This window comes from Sorex araneus, chromosome 2 (genome assembly GCF_027595985.1).
Source record: "Sorex araneus isolate mSorAra2 chromosome 2, mSorAra2.pri, whole genome shotgun sequence".
In the NCBI taxonomy this organism is placed as follows: domain Eukaryota; kingdom Metazoa; phylum Chordata; class Mammalia; order Eulipotyphla; family Soricidae; genus Sorex; species Sorex araneus.
This window is the reverse complement of record NC_073303.1, coordinates 312,715,695-312,731,107: the sequence shown is the minus strand read 5'-3', so window position 1 is coordinate 312,731,107 and position 15,413 is coordinate 312,715,695. Positions and strand designations below refer to the sequence as shown.

Below are 15,413 nucleotides of genomic sequence, written 5' to 3'. Positions count from 1 at the left end.
TTGCCTGTTGAGATATTGGCAGGTGCGTGTTTGTCAGCATGTAGATCGTTAGATTCCAGTAAACCAAAAGCTTGCATTCCGTAGACTGGGAGCACCTGTAAGGGCAATTAGAGGCCGCCCCAAAAGCCTCGGTCCCTCTCAGAGAGTCTGGCAAGCTCCCGAAAGTATCCCGCCCTACAGCAGAGCCTGGAAAGCTACCTGTGGCATATTCAATGTGTCAAAAACAGTAACAGTAATGAGCCTCATTACCTTAACCCTGAAAGAACCCCCAATATGGCAGCATTGGGAAAGATGAGTAAAGAGAGACTGCAAAAATTTCAGGGTTGGACCAGGCTGCCAAAATGAAGAAGGACTAAAATGAGTCTCTGTACTTTCAACGCATGTACACTGGCATTGGAAGCATCCATTGAGAACCTGATGGTGCAAGCTCAGAAGATCAAGTATGACGTCATTGGACTGACTGAGATAAGAAGACATCAATCACATCACCCCATTTTCGACACTGGAGAAGAACTGTTCCTCAGAACTTGTGACAGTATAGGCATTGGTGGTGTTGGTGTCCTCGTCAACACGAACTTGGCCATAAGCATTGATTTGTTCAGATGCCTAACAACCTGAATCAGATGCTTACATCTGAATAGATGTGGCTTATTGCCAGCAGTTGGTTGTTGTCTACGCACCAACATCCAATTATAAAGAAGAAGAAATTGAGAAGTTCTACATGGAGCTAGAGAAGTTCTATAAAGAAAACCACACCTTCTTCAAGATCAGTGTTGGTGATTTTAACACCAAGATAGAACCAAGATGGTTGCCCAAAGAACTCCACATCAGGACCCATGACCTAGAATGGAATGAACAGGGTGAGAGGTTGTCTGAATTCATCATGTCGACCAAGACCATCCATGGTAACTCGAAGTTCCAGAAGGCCGAATCTAAACGTTGGACATAGGAATCTCCCGGTGGACAGTTTCACAATGAAATTGACCACATCATATTCAATCGATGGTTTAGCCTGACCACTGTTGTCCCAAAATTCCAAACGGTATCAGACCACAATCTCCTTCATGTGAAATTCTACTTCACAAAGTGGGGAGAAAGGGTTGCAAAGTTTAAGAAGAGAACTCCCAGAACGACCATCAACTAGGAGCTCTTTGGCACTATTGCAGCAATAAGAGAAGATGCTGTCTCTGACATCGACGAGGAATACTATCAACTGGTTCAGCACCTCCATGACTGTGCAAGGAATGCAGAGAGAGAGAGAGAGAGAGAGAGAGAGAGCGTGCCACAAAAATAAGCCTATCTTCAGAAACTCTCGAATTTATTTGTCAACATGGTTTGGCGTGAGTCTCAGGCAATCACAAGCTAACATCTGAACTCGCAAAACTGTGCAGAGAAGAGATAAAGGAAGGCATCAAAGAGAGAAGAACAGCAGTGTTGGCCAATGCAGCAGAAGCTGGGAAAAGTATTTGCAATGGCAGCCTATCCTTCGCCAACTAAAAGACCAAGATGACTACCCTCCGACGTCCTGATGGATCTATCACATCTTCCAAAAGGGCATTGGAGAAGGTTATCCATGACTTCTACTCAAATTTCTTTGATAGCCACATCCACCTGCCCACATACAAAATTCCACAGGATGGATATGTCATTCCCAGCATTCTCCCTTCTAAAATCCAACATGCCATTTCATTGGTAAAGAAGCATACAGCACCCGGTCCAGATAAGGTCAGACTCGAACACCTGAAGAATCTGCTGCCATTGTCAATACACTGGCTCAGTTCTTCACATGCTACCTGTCTGAATGCAAGTTTTCATCCCAATGGAAAAACAGCAGGACTGTCCTGTTGTACAAGAAGGGAAACATCAATGACATCAGCAACTATCACCCAACCTGCCTGTTGTCTATTGTCTACAAGTTGTTCACTTCAGTCATCCTGAATAGGATTGGCAGAACACTAGATGAAGGACAACCATGTGAGCAAGTTGGGTTCCGAAAAGGATTCAACATGATGGACAATATCCACATGGTGACCATGCTTATTGAGGTTTCGAGAGAGTTCAAGATGCCACTCTGTCTAACGTTCATTGATTTAAAGAAGGCCTTTAATTCTGTTGAGACTGAAGCAGTCATTGAAGCCCTAGCCAAACAGGGCGTTCAAACACATTCAAAAACATCAGGATCCTCCATGAGCTGTATTACGGATTCACCATAGGACCTCACCATTCTACAAGACAGTAATAATTGACATAAAGAGAGGGATTCAGCAGGGTGATCCATTTCACCGAAACTCTTCAGTGCCACCCTTGAGAACATCATGAGATGACTGGAATGGACAGGAATGGGAGTGAAGATAAATGGTCGGCAACTGTATCACCTCTGCTTCGCTGATGACATCGTTCTAATAACACCAAATATCAGCCAGTCAGCATGAATGCTGGCCAACTTCGACCATGAGTGTGGAAAGGTCGGACTGCAGCTGAATCTCACTAGATTTATGAGAAACAGACTAGTTCCTGATGTTCCATTTGCCCTCAACAAATGAACACCTTCGAATGCAGCAGTTATGTGTACCTAGGTCGAGAACTCAACATGACAAACGAACAGGCACCTAAACTGCACAGGAGGAAGAGAGCAGCATGGAATGCCTTCAAGAGCATCCAAGAAGTTGTTAAAGAACAAAGATCCTCTGGCTCCTGGCACATCTTTTTGATCCCACCATTCTACCTGCACTAACATATGCCTTAGAGACCTGGGCACTTTGAAAACAGGATGAGACACTATTTGGGTATCCCAAAGAGGAATTGAAAGAGCTATGCTTGGAGGATCACATTTCACTCAAGTTTCACTCACGTTTCACTGAGAGAAGGAATCTGGAGTTCTGACCTCCATCTACAATCAAGAATCAGGGATTCTGTCTCATTTTCCAAAGCATCAAAAATCAAATGGACCTTATAGATTCATGTCTGATATGTCTGATATTGAGGTTTTTAATCCACTTTGATCTGACTTTTTTGCCTGGCATTAGACAGAGGTCAGAGTTCTTTTTTTTTTTTCAGGTAGCTATCCAGTTTTCCCAACACCACTTGTTGAAGAGGCTTTCCTCATTCTTGCTTCTTTGTAAAATAGCTCTCCATGACATTGAAGCTAAAAGCATGTTTAAGGATGAAACAGCACTGACCATGCAAGTGGAAGCAAACATAAAAAAGGGACTACATCAAACTAAGAAGCTTCTGCACAGCAAAAGAAACAGTGATCAAAATACAGAAAGACCCCAAAGAATGGCAAAGAATATTTACCCAATATCCATATGATAAGGGATTAATATCCAGGATATATAAGACAGTAGTAGAATTATATAAGAAAAGAACCTCCTACCCCATCAAAAAATGGGGAGAAGGGGCTGGAGTGATAGCACAGCAGGTAGGGTGTTTGCCTTGCATGCAGCCAACCCGGGTTCAAATCCCAGCATCCCATATAATCCCCTGAGCACCGCCAGGGGTGATTCCTGAGTGCATGATCCAGGAGTGACCCCTGTGCTTTGATGGGTGTGACCCAAAAAGCAAAAAATAATGGGGAGAAGAAATGAACAGAAGCTTCCTCAAAAATGAAATACAAATGGCCAAAAAGCACAAGAATAAAATGCTCCACATCAGTAGTCATCAGAGAGATGCAAATCAAAACAACAATGAGATATCATCTCACACCACTGAGACTGGCACACATTCAAAAGAACAAAAGCAACTGGTGCTGGCATGGATGTGGGGAAAAAGGGACGCTCTTTCACTTTGGTGGGAATGCCAACTGGTCCAGTCTTTCTGGAAAACAATATGGACAGTCCCTCAAACACTAGAAATTGAACTTCCATATGACCCCACAATACCACTTCTGGGAATATATCCCGAGGGTGCAAAAGAGCACAGTAGAAATGACATCCGTATCTATATGTTCATTGCAGCAGTGTTCACAATAGCCAAAATCTGGAAACAACCCAAGTGTCCTAAAACAGATGACTGGTTAAAGAAACGTTGGTACATCTACACAATGGAATACTATGCAGCTGTTAGGAGAGATGAAGTCATGAAATTTTCTTATAAATGGATAGACATGGAGAGTATCATGCTAAGTGAAATGAGTCAGAAAGAGAGAGACAGACATAGAAGGACTGCACTCATTTGTAGACTATTATAGAATAATATCACATGAGGCTGACATCCAAGGACAGTGGATACAAGGGCCAGGAGGATTGCCCCATAGCTCAAGACTGCCTCATGAGCAGAAGAGTGAAGGTAGATGAAATAGAGTAGGGATCACTAAGAAAATGATGGCTATAGGAATCGGTCGGGATGGGAGATGTGTCCTGAAAGTAGATAATGGGCCAAACATGATTACCTCTCAATGTCTATGTTGCAATTCATAATGCCCAAAAGTAGAGAGAGAGTATGGGGAATTTTGTCTGCCATGGAGGCAGGGGGAGCGTGGGAAAGGGGGAAGTATACAGGGGATACTGGTGGTGGGGATTGTGCACTGGTGAAGGGATGGGTGTTTGATTATTGTGTGATTGTAACCCAAACATGAAAGCTTATAACTATCTCACAGTGATTCAATAAAATTAAAAGAAAAAAAAAAGAAAATCAGATGGATCGGACACGGCATGTAATGTGATTTGGAGACAAGCACTGGACTAGAACTGTAACCGACTGGATTGCCACACACAGATTGTCACGATATGTGGTGGCAGATGGAGGGCAGTTAGGATAGAGAAAGGACCTCTATGGCAATAATCATTTATGATCAGTCTAGACAAGAACTGTGTGCTGAAAAGTAGGTAGAGGTATATACAGGATAACTTTTCAGTACCTCTATTGATACCATAATACACAAAAGGAAACACAGGGAAACTGGGGACATTGGTGGTGGGAAGTCTACACTGGAGAAGGGACCAGTGCTGGCACATTGCATGTCTGAAACCCAATCATAAACAAATTTGTAACTGTGTGTCTCATGGTGATTCAATAATTTTTTATAGTACTACATAAAAGATTAGTAATAGGTGCTCAATTTTATTTAAAAAAATTTTTATTAGTGAATTGCCATGAGGTACAGTTTCAAACTTACAGACTTTCGTGTTTGTATTTCAGTCATACAATGATCGTTTACCCATCCCTCCACCAGTGCCCATTCTCCTCCACCAATATTCCCCAAATCCCTCCCAATTAAGCTTCTAAGTGCGCAATTTTAAACAGGAGCTGTAGGGAAATAAACAATTGGATACCTAAAAAGTTGAAAAGAATAAAAGACCTACCATGTAGAGTTTTACAACTGGTGAAAATATCCCCACCCCAAATTAGTCCAAAGTGAAAATGAAATGAATTCGTTTTCAAACACATACAACCTGCCGAAATTATTCAACAATATGTCCACATTATGAGGAATAATACAGAGCATTTTTCAGACTAGTGAAAATAATTATGGATGGATAATGTAGGATGTTATTAAACAAGGAGAAATAGATAAAATTTAAAAAACAGTAATGTAACTTCTAATCACTAAAAGAAAAACATATAGATATATAAGGTTACAGAATAAACAAGATAAAATGGAATAGTTCAGGATGTTTTAAATATTTCAGTGATTCCCATTTTCTGGTGACTTAATACCAAGATTCTTACAGCGTTTCTCAAACTTTGTCCAACCTCTTTCCAACTCAGTTTAACACATATGAAATCATCTGAAATCATCTATTGTAGTCAACTTGGGATTATTTGTACTTCTTCTCATCTTCATATTTGATGATATTTTCTTATATCATTTCCTGAATCTAGACTTCCAATGATCTTAGTCTGAGTCCCAGCTAAGATTTGATCTCCATTTGAGATCCTTCCAATCAGTGTTAAATGCCTTCATAGGCACTTTCATAGAAGTCTGTGCATCAATAAATCAAGTTAGTGGAACTTTGTTTTTCAGTATTTTCTTTTTTTTTCTTGATAGTGGTGAGTGGCTAATTCAGGCTCAGATCTTGGAGCAACTCCTGCAGTGCTTCAGAGCAATTTGATCCTGAGGGTCCAACCTGGGACTTTGTTCTGCACTAAAACCCTTTGAGCTATTTCTAGCCCTCGAGTTGGTGGAAATTTTAAAAGAAGGAACAGTTTTAACTGGCATAGAAGACAAATGAAAATATTTTAAAACTCAGGAGCAAAGGAAGAAAAACTGAAGAAAATTTTAAAAAATCAAAAGAGAAAACATTTTTTAAAAACAGTAAAAATTTTAGGAACCTTATATAATGAAATCCAGGAAGGGGGGAAAACTCTTTGAAAATGTCGAGTCTTTTAGTTATTTCAGATATTATGCAGTCTCCATCTCTATCTCCTCACACACACAGCCTATATTGCAATCCAACTGTGTGTGAAGGGAAATTATCCTGCTGCAGAACGTACAAGACTATTCACATGAGCTGGAACTCACATTGCTCTGAGAAGCATGTCACTGCCTTTACTTTGACCTCTCCACCTTTTTCCTTCACAACTTCTGCTTACTCCCTGTCACTTATTTCTTTTTGCCTCACTCTTACTCTTCAAGACATCTTGGTTCCTTCTGGGTACACATGTTTGTGTGACTGCACTGCCTTTGTACTTTGTCCTGACTTTCTCCGTCTTTTCTTACTGTCTGTTCCTAAGACAGATTTGCCTCTGTAACTCAGAAGAACAAATAAGTACTCCCCATATTTATTTTTTTCGATGAACCATCCTGAGTAAAACAATAAGATAAAGACTGAAGATTATACCAAGTGCATTAACATTTATTTATTTATTTAAATTTTTAAAAAAATTTTTTATTGAATCACCATGTTAAAAGTTACAAAGCTTTCAGGCTTAAGTCTCAGTCATACAATGATCAAACACTCATCCCTTCACCAGTGCACATGTTCCTCCACCAAGAACCTCAGTAAATCTCCCATCCCAACCCCACCTCCGCCTGTGTAACTGATGATTTTTCACTTTACTTTGATAACATTCAATATTTTCAACAGAAAATTCACTATTATTATTTGGAATTTCCCCCCAATAATCAGGCCTGCTGAAAAGGTATCACTTGATAACACTTATTTAAATATAATCTGAAAATTTATGTATTCATGTTTATCAAAAGTGAACAGAGACCATAGGTGAGAGCATAAAAATGGTTAAATGATTAGGGAAAAGGTGAAAAAACAAATAGGAAGTTGATAAAATTATTAGAAAGCTATGTCGATGAGAATGACCGTTGTTCCTTACTTACAAGTAGAATTTTAAAAATAATTTTACCAACTTCCTCATTTCTACAGGAAACCAAACCAAACCAAAATGAGAAGCTTCAGCTTACTTGCATGACCATATGCATCACTAATGAAAGGTTTATTAAGTCTCAAGGATAATGCTGAATCTCTATTTCAAGGGCTTTGAAAAATTTAGAAATTACAGATCTCAGATCATATGAGTGTAGCTCAAATCTTTTTGGCTGTTACCAGTTGAAAATCATACATCTTATTAGTTATGTTAAATAACTGCAGTGCCCATATTCCTTTTGATTATCACACCGAGAATCAGTTTTGCTGCCTTTACTCAAGACCCCTTGGTAGGTAGGACTTTCAGACAGAAATTATTCTCTAATATCTTACAAACTCAAGAGTATACAAATGACTGTGGGCTGGAGAGATTGCAAAGCGGGTAAGGCATTTGCCTTGCACGTGGCCAAACCAGGTTTGATTCCCAGCATCCCATATGGTCCCCCGAGCACCACCAGGAGTGATTCCTGAGTGCAAAGCCAGGAGTAACCCCTGAGCATTGCCAGGTGTGACCCAAAAAGAAAAAAAAAGAGTATACAAATACAGCATTCTTTTGCACAACTTATTTCCAAATTTTTAGAGATCATTTACTAAGGTTTTATAAACTGACTGTTCTCTGTCATCATTTTAACCTACCACTGCAGCTGGGAGTCTCTCAGGCAATACACTTTAAGTGGCCTTTATTTATAGTGTTCCTCATCAAGAACACAACACAGATTGTTAGACACTTTGTTCTAAAGCAATCATGCATTGTCCTTTCTTTGGTATCTGTTTTGAAAATTCAAATTGAGGGGAGGCCTTCTCTATCACAGACAGAAAATATTTAAGTCGGTCCCCCTGTGCCCCTCGGCCCTGCAAGAAACTGCCTCCAAGTTGGCGTCCAGCCAGTTTGGGCTCTTCTGGACCCCTACCTCCACCTTGCTGCCGCTTCCAGTCAACCTCAGCACCACCCTAATTCACACATCCTGCCCAGATTGTGGGGGCGTGTCCTTAGGTCAGGAGGTGTGGCCTCAAAAGGGGCGTGGTCTCCCTCCTAAGTGGTGGCCGCTGACACAGCCCCATTGTTTCTCCCCTTTCAATGCATTGCTCACTTATGTCACAATTTATGTAACCTAATCCTTTGAAGAACATCGTGGCTTTCTTATTAATATATGCTGGTCATCAACTACCCTATCCCATCCTAACTTCATAAAAACTGTCAGTGAACACAAGAGGTTGCACAAAAAACCTTTATAAAGTGATTACAGCCTCAAGTCTTCAATAGGGGCCCTACATAAGCCAGGAAGAGTGCCTGAGGGTAAGACCTGTAACAACATGAAGAAACAAAAAAAATTCCCACCACCAGGAGAGAATGAAGAAAAACTCACAGAAGCCTCAACAGGGACTGCCCACAAATACAGCCTCCCCTCAGATAGAGAATTCAGAGAGGAAATCGTGAAGATGATTGATGATCTCAAAGCAACTATGGAACAGACATCCAATAAATTCAGGGAGGATATGAATCAAGTATTGGAACAGACCACCAAGATAATACGGGAAGAAATGAGAGCAGAAATCTCAAAGCTACGAACAGAAGTGACTCAATTAAAGGAATCGATAGATGAAATAAAAAACTCAGTAGGAGCCCTCAACAATAGAATGACCTCAGCTGAAGACAGAATCAGTGAGATTGAGGATGAGCTACAGAAAGCATATAGGCAACAACAAACAATGGCAAAAGACCTCAAAATGGCTCTAGGCAAATCAGAGTCCTAGGGGATGACCTCAAGAGTAACAATATAAGAATCATGGGAGTACCAGAAGCACAGGGAACTAATCCCAATAAAAAAACCACAGTCAAAGACATCATTGCTAAGAAATTCCCAGAGCTAGAGAATGCAGGCATTCAGATCCAAGGAGTCTGAAGGGTGCTAGCTAGAAGAGACCCCTGTAAAAAATCTCCAAGGCATATCATAGTCACAATGATGGATGCCATGGATAGAGACACAATACTGCAAGCAGCAAGGTCAAAGAAGGAAATCATATACAAAGGAGCACCCCTTAGATTTACAGCAGACTTATCAGAAGAAACCCTCCAAGCCCGAAGACAATGGTGGGATATAGTGAAAAATCTCAATGAAATGAATGCCTCACCAAGAATACTTTATCTGGCTAAGCTCTCACTTAAACGTGAAGGAACCATACATTACTTCATGGATAAACAACGGCTCAGAAACATCATGGACTCAACGTCAAACTTAAAAGAAGGACTAAAGGGGCTACTGTAAGACAAGAAAAAACCCTACGAGAACAACAAACCCTAAAGAAGGATGACACAAAATCACATGACAATAATCTCTCCCAATGTCAATGGCGTAAATGCACCAATTAAAAGACACAGAGTGGCAAAATGGATTTGGAAACAGAACCCAACATTCTGCTGCCTACAAGAAACACATCTGAAGAGCCAGAACAAACACAGACTCAATGTTAAAGGATGAAAAACAATCCTGCAAGAAAACAACTCCCTCAAAAAAGCTGAGGTGGCCATACTAGTATCCAACAACATAGATTTCAGACTGAAAAATGTTAGAAGGGACAGCAAAGGTCATTTTCTACTCATCAAGGGATATGTACAACAGGAATAAATCACACTCTTAAACGTATATGCACCTAATGAGCGACCAGCTAAATACTTAAAACAACTCCTAGCAGAATTTAAGGGGGACATCACTAGCACCATGATAGTAGTTGGAGACTTCAACATTGCCTTATTACCTCTGGATAGAACAACAAGAACAAAATACAGCAAGGAAACAAAGGCTACAAAGGAAGAAATGGAGGAGAGAGGGATAATAGACCTATACAGGGCTTTACACCGCAAAAAGAAAGCATACACTTTTTTTCCCAATACACATGGAACATTCTCCAAAATAGACCACGGTCTGGGTCACAAATCATACCTCAATAGACTTGGGAAGATAGAAATTGTATCAACTATCTTCTCAGACCATGATGTGCTGAAAATAGAAGTTAATCACACACAGACACGGAGAACCAAATCAAACACCTGGAAGTTAAACAACTCATTGCTGAACAATGAATGGGTTACAAAGGAAATCAAGGTTTCAAAGGAGAACCAAATCAAACACCTAGAAGTTAAACAACTCAATGCTGAACAATGAGTGGGTTACAAAGGAAATCAAGGAAGAAATCAAAAGATACCTCGAAACAAATGAAAATGAAGACACAACTACCAGAACCTACGGGACACAGCTAGAGCTGTGTTAAGAGGAAAGTTTATAGCCCTACAAGTATTTCTCAGGAGGGAAGAAAGAGCCTACATGGATGGCTTGACTTCACAGCTCAAGATCTTAGAAAAGGACCAGCAGAAGGAACCCAAACCAGAGCGAAGGAAAGAAATAATAAAAATTAGAGCAGAAATTAATGACATGGAAACCCAGAAAACAATCCAAAAAATCAATCAAACAAAGAGCTGGTTCTATGTGAAAATAAATAAGATCGATAAACCACTAGCAAGACTCACAAAGAAAGAGAGAGAGAGAGAGAACCCTAATAAACATAATCAGAAATGAAAGGGGGACATTACAACAAAAACTAATGAAATTCAAAAGATCATCAGAGACTACTTTGAAAGTCTGTATGCCATAAAACAAGAGAACCTAGAAGAAATGGATAAATTCCTGGATTCCTAGAATCTCCCAAGACTGAACAAAGAAGACTGGGAATATCTGAACAGACCCATTAATATCAAGGAAATTGAAACTGTAATAAAAAGTCTCCCCAAAAACAAAAGCCCAGGTCCAGATGGCTTCACCAGCGAATTCTTCCAAACATTTAAAGAAGACCAGTTACCAGTTCTTCTCAAGCTTTTCCAGGAAATTGAAAAAAAAGGTACTCTCCCAAACAGTTTCTATGAAGCACATATCTCCCTAATACCAAAAGCAAATAAAGACACTGCTAACAAGGAAAACTTCAGACCAATATCCCCGATGAACATGGATGTGAAGATCCTCAACAAAATACTAGCAAATAGAATTCAACATGTCATCGAAAAGATTATACATCATGACCAAGTCGGATTCATTCCTGGAATGCAAGGATGGTTTAACATTCAGAAATCAATCAATATAATCCATCACATCAACAAAAGTAAAAATAAAAATTATATAACTATTTCAATAGATGCAGAGAAAGAATTTGACAAGATCCAACATCCATTTATGATAAAAACTCTCACCAAAATGGGTTTTGGAAGAACTTTCCTCAAGATAGTTAAACTTATCTATCACAAACCCATGGCAAGCATTATCCTCAATGGAGAAAAACTAAGGGCCTTCCCCCTAAGATCAGGGACAAGACAAGGATGCCCACTCTCACCACTTCTGTTCAACATTGTACTGGAATTACTTGCAATAGCAATTAGGCAGGAAAAAGACATTAAGGGCATCCAGATAGGAAAGGAAGAATTCAAGCTCTCACTATTCATAGATTACATGATTCTATACCTAGAGAATCCTAAAACCTCCATTAAGAAACTCCTAGAAACAATAGACTTGTACAGTAAAGTTGCAGGCTATAAAATTAATACCCAAAAATCCATGGCCTTCCTATACACAAACAGTGAGATAGAGGAAAATGACATAAAAAAATGCCATTCACAATTGTGCCCCCAAAAATCAAGTACCTTGGAATCAGCCTAACTAAAGAGCTTAAGGATCTCTACAAAGAAAACTACAAAACCCTACTACATAAAGTAAAAGAAGACATGAGGAAATGGAAAAATATTCCCTGCTCATGGATAGGAAGACTTAACATTGTCAAAATGGCAATACTCCCTAAAGCACTATACAGATTCAATGCGATCCCCATGAGGATACCCATAAAATTCTTCAAAGAAATAGACCAAGCAATCTTGAAATTCATATTTAACAACAAATGCCCATGGATAGCTAAAGCAATTCTTGGGAAAAAGACAATGAGAGGCATCACCCTCCCCAACCTTAAACTCTATTAAAAAGTGGTAACAATTATAACAGCATGGTACTGGAATAAGAACAGAGCCACAGAACAATGGAAGAGGGTCGAATATCCCTACACACCACCCCAATTGTATAAACACCTAATCTTTGATAAGGGAGCAAGAAATGTGAAGTGTAGCAAGGAAAGCCTCTTTAACAAATGGTGCTGGCTAACTGGTCAACCACATGTAAAAGAATGGGTTTAGACCTCAATGTACAAAAGTCAGATAAAAATGGATTAAAGACCTCAACATCAGACCACAATCCATAAGGTACATTGAAGACAAAGTTGGAAAAACTCTCCACGATATTGAAGCCAAAGGTATCTTCAAAGATGGCAGAGAACTAAACAATCAAGTAGAAACAGAAATAAACAAATGGGACTATATTAAACTAAGAAGCTTCTGCACCTCAAAAGACACAGTGACCCGAATACAAAGGCAATCTATAGAATGAGAAAGGATATTCACCCAATACCCATCTGATAAGGGGTTGATATCAAGGGTATATAAGGCACTGGTTGAACTCTACAAGAAGAAAACATCCAGCCCCATCAGAAAATGGGGTGAAGAAATGAACAGAAACTTTCTGAAGGAAGAAATATGAATGGCCAAAAGGCACATGAAAAAATGCTCATCATCACTAATCATCAGGGAGATGCAGATCAAAACAACTATGAGATACCACCTAACACCACAGAGTCTGGCACACATCCAAAAGAACAAAAGCAACTGCTGTTTGAAAGGATGTGGGGGAAAAGGGACCCTCCTACACTGCTGGTGGGAATGTCGACTGGTTCAACCCTTCTGGAAAACAGTATGGTCGCTTCTCAAAAAATTAGAAATTGAGCTCCCATTTGACCCAGCAATACCACTTCTGGGAATATACTCCGGAGAGGCAAAAAAGATATAGCCAAAATGACATCTGCACATGTATGTTCATTGCAGCACTATTTATGATAGCCAAAATCTGGAAAAAACCCGAATGCCCAGGAACAGATGACTGGCTAAAGAATCTTTGGTACATCTACACAATGGAATACTATGCAGCTGTCAGAAAAGATGAAGTCATGAACTTTGCATACAAGTGGATCAACATGGAAAGTATCATGCTAAGTGAAATGAGTCAGAAAGAGAGAGACAGACATAGAAGAATTGCACTCATCTGCAGAATATAAAACAACAGAATGGAGGACTAACACCCAAGAATAACAGAAACAAGTACCAGATTTGCTCCATAGCTTGGAGACCAGCCTGACATGCTGGGGGAAAGGGCAGCTCAGAAGAGAAGAGAATACCAAGCAAAAATGTGGTGAGAGGACCTGCTCGTGATGGGAGAGACGTGCACGGAGCAGACTATAGACCGAGCACATTGGCCACCCAAGACCTCCATTACTAACCACAATGCCCAAAGGGAGAGAAAGAGCAGAGGGGAATGTTCTGCCAATACGGTGGGGTGGGGAGGTGTATGGGGTGGGAGGGGGTGGGAGGGTTGATGGGGTCATCAGTGGAGAATGGGTACTGGTAAAGAGATAGATACTCAAGCTGTATATGACTGAAACACAAACACGAGAATATGTAAACCTGTATCTGTACCCCCACAGTGATTCATTAATAACAAAATTTAAAAATTTTTAAAAAAGAAAATATTTAAGTCATTATGACTTCAGAAAAGTGACAAAATAAGAGTATTCTCTTCATTCAATTCACTTTATTGACTGACCTTTCTGGGAGCACTGATCAGGTGAGCTATTAATCTTAATAGTTCAAACACCTTTCATTTCACAGCAACACATAAGATTTGTTACTTCCATACATTTGTACTTTCATTTTATTTTGTTTTATGAGGACATATGATGAAAATATGTAAAGACTGAGGACTTACTTTCAGAAAATGATGGAAGTTCTGGCATTTGGGGACACTCCACCTCTGGCTCATCCCTAAAATATTTCTCAGGTTCTAGAAGAAAGGCTGGTTTATTTACTTCAGGCAACTCTTGCAAGTCTTCAATATTCAATGACCTAAATGCACCTTCACAACAATGTATTTTAGTGTAGAACTTTTCTCTTTAAAAGAGTACAATATGATTAATTCTTTGCTAACTAATAATTTCCAACATTAAACCATATATATGTATATATATATACAATTTAACCTTCCTATTACTCAGTTGGTACGGCTTCAGAGATCAGCAAATCCTACAAACACAGCTGTTCAAAATAAATCCATGATCCTTTCATTCAAAGAGACCAAAAGGAACTCATAGCTTCCTGTGCATTTATTTTTTATTTTATATTATTTTTGCCATTTTTCTCTTGTAAATGAGGGTTCTGTAGTTTTGAAAAAATTCCAGTATTTTTCTATCTTCAAGAGAATTGTATTCTTTGTGAAATTAAATATTTGGTATTTGATGATACATTTAGAAATTTGAATTTAAAGGTACTTTGTTATGACAAAACATTAACTAGACTATCATGTTTTATATGCATACATAAATGTATTTATCATGCATACAATAAGAAATGCAAAGGTAAGTTATTTTAATCATGTACTTGAAAGCAAAGACTTGGAACAAGTGTAAGTTTTCTTTTTTGTTCTGGAAGATAGAAAGGTAAAAACTTAATTCAAGTTGTGGTTTTATATTAGTTCTGTGAGGATAGGAACTTTACTTTTATAATCATAATGGCTCACCACTGGGAAAAGTAAAATAATGCATATTCAGCAGCTATAATGGAACAAATCATATGCTGTGTCAGTGGTTCTCAAACTTTGACATAAAGATCATCTGCAGGGACTATTAATAAATAAGTTGCCATGTAGCATTTCCATTCCTGAGCTGTAGGAATAAAATGGGGCCCTAGCACTTCTAAGGTATAGTTTATCCTTACCATACTTTGATAAGTGTGGCTATGCTAAACCGAAGAATAATTCTTCATAACTTATAAGTACCATTATGTTCTTCTGACAGAGGAGGAAATTGTGTCTCTTTAAGATACATTAGTAAATATTTATTCACATAGCTATTAATTGGAGGTATATTTTATTCCAAAATTTATTTCCTAAGGTAAAA

General features: G+C 39.1%; 1 protein-coding gene across 1 annotated transcript in view; it reads right to left on the bottom strand.

The window, feature by feature from the left end:
• WDR49 (WD repeat domain 49) overlaps nt 1-15,413 on the bottom strand; it is a gene marked incomplete at its 3' end in the record, with an annotated part of 203,853 nt that overhangs the window by 26,337 nt on the left and 162,103 nt on the right. Inside the window, exon 18 of the mRNA XM_055128340.1 lies at nt 14,228-14,374. Coding sequence (XP_054984315.1) covers nt 14,228-14,374 — 147 coding nt within the window. The remainder of the gene's footprint in view (nt 1-14,227; nt 14,375-15,413) is intronic.